This window comes from Tachyglossus aculeatus, chromosome 8, assembly GCF_015852505.1.
Source record: "Tachyglossus aculeatus isolate mTacAcu1 chromosome 8, mTacAcu1.pri, whole genome shotgun sequence".
Classification (NCBI taxonomy): Eukaryota; Metazoa; Chordata; class Mammalia; order Monotremata; family Tachyglossidae; genus Tachyglossus; species Tachyglossus aculeatus.
In genome coordinates, this window is record NC_052073.1 from 39,175,971 (window position 1) to 39,183,613 (window position 7,643).

General features: G+C 54.0%; 1 protein-coding gene across 1 annotated transcript in view; it reads left to right on the forward strand.

The window, feature by feature from the left end:
- The window catches only part of SLA2 (Src like adaptor 2), an 18,888-nt gene extending 14,418 nt beyond the window's left edge, over positions 1-4,470 (forward strand). The window contains exons 6-7 of the mRNA XM_038750743.1: positions 482-626; positions 4,165-4,470. Of these exons, the coding sequence (XP_038606671.1) occupies positions 482-626; positions 4,165-4,369 (350 nt within the window). The 3' untranslated portion in view covers positions 4,370-4,470. The remainder of the gene's footprint in view (positions 1-481; positions 627-4,164) is intronic.
- The last annotated feature ends 3,173 nt before the right edge of the window (positions 4,471-7,643 follow it).

Sequence of the window (7,643 nt, forward strand, 5' to 3'; positions counted from 1 at the left end):
AGCGCTTAACAAATATAATTATTATTATTATTCTCTGTTCCCCAGTTCCCTCATCTGTAAAATGGGGATTGAAGCCTGTGAACCCCATGAGGGACAACCTGATCACCTTGTATCTCCCCCAGTGCTTAGAACAGTGTTTGGCACATAGTCAGTGCTTAACAAATATTATTATTATTATTCTCTGGGCCTCAGTTCCCTCCTCTGTCAAAAGCGTGGCTCAGTGGAAAGAGCGCGGGCTTTGGAGTCAGAGGTCATGGGTTCGAATCCCGACTCCACCACGTGTCTGCTGTGTGACCTTGGGCAAGTCACTTCACTTCTCTGAGCCTCAGTTACCTCATCTGTAAAATGGGGATTAAGACTGTGAGCCCCACGTGGGACAACTTGATCACCTTGGATCCCCCCCAGAGCTTAGAAGAGTGCTTTGCACATAGTAAGCGCTTAATAAGTGCCATCATTATCATTATTATTTATTGGCTGGCAGAGGCGGGAGAGGAGCTGCAGTGCCCGCTGTCGGAGCCCTGCGCCCCCCTGCCCGGACCCCTGCCCACCCAGCGGAGCCTGATGGAGCCCTTGCCACCGCCGCCGCCACCGCAGCCGCTGACCCTCGACTGGAAGCAGCTGGACAGGTCAGTCGGGGGGCACCCGGGCTAGGGAGCGGGGACAGACCCCCACGCCCCCCAAATCCAGGGCCACGCCCCTCAAGTCTCCTGGCCCCTCCCCTGAATCCCTGGCCACGCCCAGGGGCCACTGGCCACTCAGCATCATCATCAATCGTATTTATTGAGCGCTTACTATGTGCAGAGCACCGTACTAAGCGCTTGGGAAGTACAAATTGGCAACATATAGAGACAGTCCCTACCCAACAGTGGGCTCACACTCCCACCCGAGTCCCTGGCCATGCCCCTCACGTGTGAGCCCACTGTTGGGTAGGGACTGTCTCTATGTGTTGCCAACTTGGACTTCCCAAGTGCATAGTACAGTGCTCTGCACACAGTAAGCGCTCAATAAATACGATTGATTGATTGATTGATATCTTGGCCACTCCCCTGAATCCCTGGACACGCCCCTCGACCCCTTGGCCACGCCCAGAAGCCACTGGCCATGACCCTCGACCCCTGGCCACGCCCAGAAGCCACAGACCACTCCCACCCGAGTCCCTGGCCATGCCCCTCACGTATCCTGGCCACTCCCCTGAATCCCTGACCACGCCCCTCGATCGCCTGGCCACGCCCCTCGACCCCTGGCCACTCCCCTCCAAGTTCCTGGCCACGCCCCTCGACCCTAGCCACGCCCAGAAGCCACTGGCCACTCCCACCCAAATCCCTGGCCACGCCACTCACATATCCTGGCCACACCCCTGAATCCCTGGCCACGCCCCTCGACCCCCCTGGCCACGCCCAGAAGCCACTGGCCACTCCATTCCAAATTCCTGGCCACGCCCCTCGATCCCTGGCCACGCCCAGAAGCCACTGGCCACTCCCACCCGAGTTCCTGGCCATGCCACTCACATATCCTGGTCACTCCCCTGAATCCCTGGCCACACCCCTCGACCCTTTGGCCACACCCAGAAGCCACTGGCCACTCCCCTCCAAGTTCCTGGCCACAACCAGAAACCACTGGCCACTCCCCTCCAAGTTCCTGGCCAAGCCCCTCGACCCCTGGCCATGCCCAGAAGCCACTGGTCACTCCCACCCAAGTCCCTGGCCATGCCCCTCACATATCCCGGCCACTCCCCTGAAGCCCTGGCCACGCCCCTCGACCCCCTGGCCATGCCCAGAAGCCACTGGCCACTCCCCTCCAAGTTCCTGGCCACGCCCAGAAGCCACTGGCCACTCCCACCTGAGTCCCTGGTCATGCCCCTCACGTATCCTGGCCACTCCCCTGAATCCCTGACCACGCCCCTCGACCCCCTGGCCACACCCAGAATCCACTGGCCACTCCCCTCCAAGATCCTGGCCACACCCATCGACCCCTGGCCACGCCCTCATCCACTGGCCACACCCCTCCAAGTCCCTGGCAACACCCCTGGGCTCCTGACCCTGTGTGGCCTCGCCCCCAATTCCTGGCCCCGCCCCTCAGAGACCCCAACCCCGCCCCTCAAGTCATTGGCCACGCCCCTCACACCCCTGGCCACGCCCAGAACCCACTGGCCACGCCCCTCCGAGTTCCTGGCCACGCCCAGGAACAACAGGCCACGCCCATCCGAGCATCTGGCCACTCCCCTCAACCCTGGTCACGTGCCCAACCCTGGCCACGCCCCTCAGAGCCCCTGGCCACGCCCACTCGCCCACTGGCCATACCTGCTCATCCACTGGCCACTCCCCACCCGAGTCCCTGGCCATGCCCCTGGGCTCCTGGCCCCGGCCCTCAACCTCTGGTCCCGCCCCTCAAGTCACTGGCCTATGCCCAAAACCCACTGGCCACACCCCTCAACCCCTGGTCATGCCTTCAACCCCTGGCCATGCCCCCCAATCCCTGCCCCCTCCCCTCAGAGCCCCTGGCCACACCCCTTGAGTTACTGGCCACGCCCACAACCCACTGGCCACGCCCATCCGAGTCACTGGCCACTCCCCTGTGCTACTGATCACGCCTCTCAACCCCGGGCCACGCCCCCTAAAGCCTGACCACGCCCCCTAAAGCCTGGTCACGCCCCTCGGAGCCCCTGGCCATGCCCACTCATCCACTGGCCACTCCCCATCTGAGCCCCTGGGCTACTGGCCCCGCCCCTCAACCCCTGGGCATGACCTCAAACCCTGGCCACGCCCTCAAACCCTGGCCACGCCCCCTAGTCTCTGGCCCCGCCCCACAGAGCCCCTGGCCACGCCCCTCGAGTCGCTGGCCACGCCTCAAACCCCCAGGTCACACCCCCAAGTCCCCTGTCCACATCCCTCAGAGCACTTTCATTCATTCATTCAATCGTATTTATTGAGCACTTCCTGTGTGCAGAGCACGGGACTAAGCGCTTGGGAAGTCCAAGTTGGCAATCTATAGAGACGGTCCCTACCCAACAGTGGGCTCACAGTCTAGAAGACAGCTGACAATTGAGTTCCCGGTCCCTCCCCTCAGAGCCCTCTGGCCATCAATCAATCAATCAGTCAATTAATCGTATTTATTGAGTACGTACTGTGTGCAGAGCACTGGACTAAGCGCTTGGGAAGTCCCAGTTGGCAACCTATAGAGATGGTCCCTACCCAACAGTGGGCTCACAGTCTAGAAGACAGCTGACAATTGAGCTCCCGGTCCCTCCCCTCAGAGCCCTCTGGCCATGCCCCCTCTTCCTCCATTCAAGGCCCTACTGAGAGCTCACCTCCTCCAGGAGGCCTTCCCAGACTGAGCCCCTTCCTTCCTCTCCCCCTCGTCCCCCTCTCCATCCCCTCATCTTACCTCCTTCCCTTCCCCACAGCACCTGGATATATGTATATATGTTTGTACATATTTATTACTCTATTTATTTATTTTACTTGTACATATCTATTCTATTTATTTCATTTTGTTAGTATGTTTGGTTTTGTTGTCTGTCTCCCCCTTTTAGACTGTGAGCCCCCTGTTGGGTAGGGACCGTCTCTAAATGTTGCCAACTTGTACTTCCCAAGCGCTTAGTCCGGTGCTCTGCACACAGTAAGCGCTCAATAAATACGATTGATGATGATGATGATGATGTATATATGTTTGTACATATTTCTTACTCTTTTTATTTATTTTACTTGTCCATATCTATTCATTTTATTTTGTTAGTATGTTTGGTTTTGTTCTCTGTCTCCCCCTTTTAGACTGTGAGCCCACTGTTGGGTAGGGACCGTCTCTATATATTGCCAACTTGTACTTCCCAAGCGCTTAGTCCAGTGCTCTGCACACAGTAAGCGCTCAATAAATACGATTGATGATGATGATGATGATGATGATCCCGCCTCTCTGTGCCCTCTAGCCACCCCCCTGAGCCCACTGGCCATGCCCAGAATCCTTGGCCATGCCCCATGAGCGCCTTGTCCCTCCCCTCCGGCCCTGGGCATGCCCCTCGGTGCCCCTGGCCATGCCCCCTGAGCTCCCCGTCCTGCCCCCCTGAACCCCTGGCACTGCCCCCTCACTGAGGTCCCACCCTCTTGTAATTCCCAAACCATGTCCCCTCCATTGTCCCCTCCTCTGTCCCCTCCTCTGTCCCCTCAGCCACCACCTGCTGTCGGACGGCGGGTCCCCGGGCGAGGCGTCTCCCATCAGCGCTGGACTCCGCGAGGCCGTCACCTCCTATCTCACCCTCACCCACCCCCTCGCCCCCGACGCCCTCCTCACCGACGACACCCCCCTCACCCACGGGACCACCCTGCCCGCCCGGGGACCGCCCCGTGACAAGGACACCTGCCGGACCACCTAGGACGCCCGCCGGATCCGAGAGGAGACGGGGAGACGGTGCCCTCCGCCCCCAGGAAGCAGCCCGGCCTTGGGAGTCGCAGGTTGTGGGTTCTAATAATAATAACGATGATGGCATTTGTTAAGCGCTTACTATGTGAGAAGCAGCGTGGCTCAGTGGAAAGAGCACGGGCTTTGGAGTCAGAGGTCGTGGGTTCGAATCCCGGCTCCACCACAAGTCTGCTGTGTGACCTTGGGCAAGTCACTTCACTTCTCTGAGCCTCAGTTCCCTCATCTGTAAAAATGGGGATTAAGACTGTGAGCCCCATGTGGGACAACTTGATCACATTGTATCCCCCCCAGCGCTTAGAACAGTGCTTTGCACAGAGTAAGCGCTTAACAAATGCCATCATTATTATTATTATCATTATTATGTGCAAAGCACTGTTCTAAGCGCTGGGGGTGATCGGGTTGTCCCACGTGGGGCTCGCAATCTTCATCCCCATTTTCCAGATGAGGGAACTGAGGCCCAGAGAAGTGAAGTGACCTGCCCAGAGTCACCCAGCTGACAAGTGGCGGAGCCAGGATTTGAACCCATGACCTCTGACTCCAAAGCCCGGGCTCTTTCCACTGAGCCACGCTGCGAGCCTGCCGTGGGGTAGGGCCCGTCTCTATCTGTTGCCGACTTGGACTTCCCAAGCGCTTAGCCCAGCGCAGGGGCAAGCGCCCCCTCCTCAAGGACCGTAGCTTGGGAGTCAGAGGTGGTGGGTTCTAATCCCGGCACCGCCACTTATCGGCTGTGTAACTTTGGGCCAGTCGCTTCACTTCTCTCTATGTTGCCAAATTGTACTTCCCAAGCGCTTAGTACAGTGCTCTGCACGCAGCAAGCGCTCAATAAATACGATTGATTGATTCTCCGGGCCTCAGTTCCCTCATCTGTAAAGTGGGGATTCAGACCCTGAGCCCCACATGGGACGACCTGATCACCTTGTATCCTCCCAGTGCTTAGAACAGTGCTTGGCACATAGCAAGTGCTTAACAAATACTTGTTGGGTAGGGACCGTCTCTATATGTTGCCAACTTGGACTTCCCAAGCGCTTAGTCCAGTGCTCTGCACGCAGTAAGCGCTCAATAAATACGATTGAATGAATGAATGAATAAATAAATACCATTATTATAATTATTATTATTATTACTATTATTCTCTGGGCCTCAGTTCCCTCATCTGGAAAATGGAGATGAAGACTGTGAGCCCCGCGTGGGATAACCTGATTACCTTGTATCTACCCCAGCGCTTATCATATATATAAGAATATATAAGAATATATTATTCTTATTATTTGGCTTTGGATTTGGGGATGAGGAGCCACTCGACAATCAGGGAAGGTATGGCGTTGTTGCCGTGATGGAGGGGGAAAAAATGACAGTTGAAGGTCAAGGAGAGAGCTGGTAGAGAGCAATATGTTCCCTTCCACCCCGGGAACGTATTTTTCCCTCCATTGTATCGGCATTGTATCGGAGTATCGGCATTTATTGAGCGCTCATTTGCTGTGTATCCCCATGCTAGGCGCTTGGGAAATACAGAATTAGCGAGTGCCACATTCCCTGCCCATAAGGAGCTTCCACTCTAACAGGAGAGACCATTCCTTTTGAGCCTGAGTATATTTTTGTCTTTATAGCGGTTTGGATATTCTTTAACTTATTCAACTACTTGATCCTGGTATACATTATTACTACTTTCCATTCTTCCCCCCGCAATTAACCTTTGTCTATGTCACTCATTAAATTGTCAGTTTTTGCCCGGTAGTGAATTTTGTCTTGCTTCTGAGATAATAATAATAATAATAATAATAATAATAATAATAATAATAATAATGGCATTTATTAAGTGCTTGTTTCTGAGTTAATAATAATAATAATGATGGCATTTATTAAGCGCTGACTATGTGCAAAGCACCGTTCTAAGCGCTGGGGAGGTTACAAGGTGATCAGGTCGTCCCACGGGGGGCTCACAGTCTTCATCCCCATTTTCCAGATGAGGTCACTGAGGCCCAGAGAAGTGGAGTGACTTGCCCAAAGTCACACAGCTGCCAATTGGCGGAGCCGGGATTTGAACCCGTAACCTCTGACTCCAAAGCCCGGGCTCTTTCCGCTGAGCCACGCTGCCTCTCCCTAACGCTTAGTCCAGTGCTTTGCACTCAGTAGGCGCCCAGTAAATGCCACCGGTGATGGTGAAGTCGAGGATTTCCTGTGTATTTACAAATGACCATTAGGCCGGAGATCTGGCAAGTCAATTCTCTGTGCCTCAGTTGCCCCATCTGTAAAATGGGGATTAAGGCTGGGACAGGGACTGTGTTCAACAAGATAATCTTGTTTGTACCCCCTGCCCAAAGAAGAGCGCCCAGCACAGAGCCGAACGAATACAATAAGAAAAAGGTTGATATCATTTCTCCAATAAGAGGAGTTTCAGAAGAGAAGCTGAAGATTGAGAAGGGTGGATCACCTGTGAGCCCACTGTTGGGTAGGGACTGTCTCTATATGTTGCCAACTTGTACTTCCCAAGCGCTTAGTACAGTGCTCTGCACAAGTAAGCGCTCAATAAATACTATTGATTGATTGGTGGAATCTTTCATTGTCTTTTCTCCTCGAAGAAGGTGCCACTGATGGTAAAATTTGTAATTAATCCATCAATGATATTTGTTTATTTTTTTATGGTATTTAAATTCATTCAGTCGTATTTATTGAGCGCTTACTGTGTGCAGAGCACTGTACTAAGCGCTTGGGAAGTCCAAGTCAGCAACATATAGAGACGGTCCCTACCCAACAACGGACTCACAGTCTAGAAGGAGGAGACAGGCAACAAAACATGTAGACAGGTGCTTACTACTACTACTAATAATAATGATGATGGTATTAAGTGCTTACTATGTGCAAAGCACTGTTCTAAACGCTGGGGACTATGTGCTAGACACTGTAGTAAGCATTAGGGGTGATAATAATAATAATGATTATGTTATCGGTTAAACGCTTAGTAGGCATCCAGCACTGTTTTAAGTGCTGGGGTAGATACAGGCGACTTGTGTTGTCGTCCGTCCTCTTCAAAGGGTCCACCCTTCATTCAGTCGTATTTATTGAGCGCTTACTATGTGCACAGCACTGTACTAAGCGCTTGGGAAGTCCAAGTCGGCAACATATAGAGACGGTCCCTACCCAACAACGGGCTCACAGTCTAGAAGGAGGAGACAGGCAACAAAACATGTAGACAGGTGCTTACTACTACTACTACTAATAATAATGAT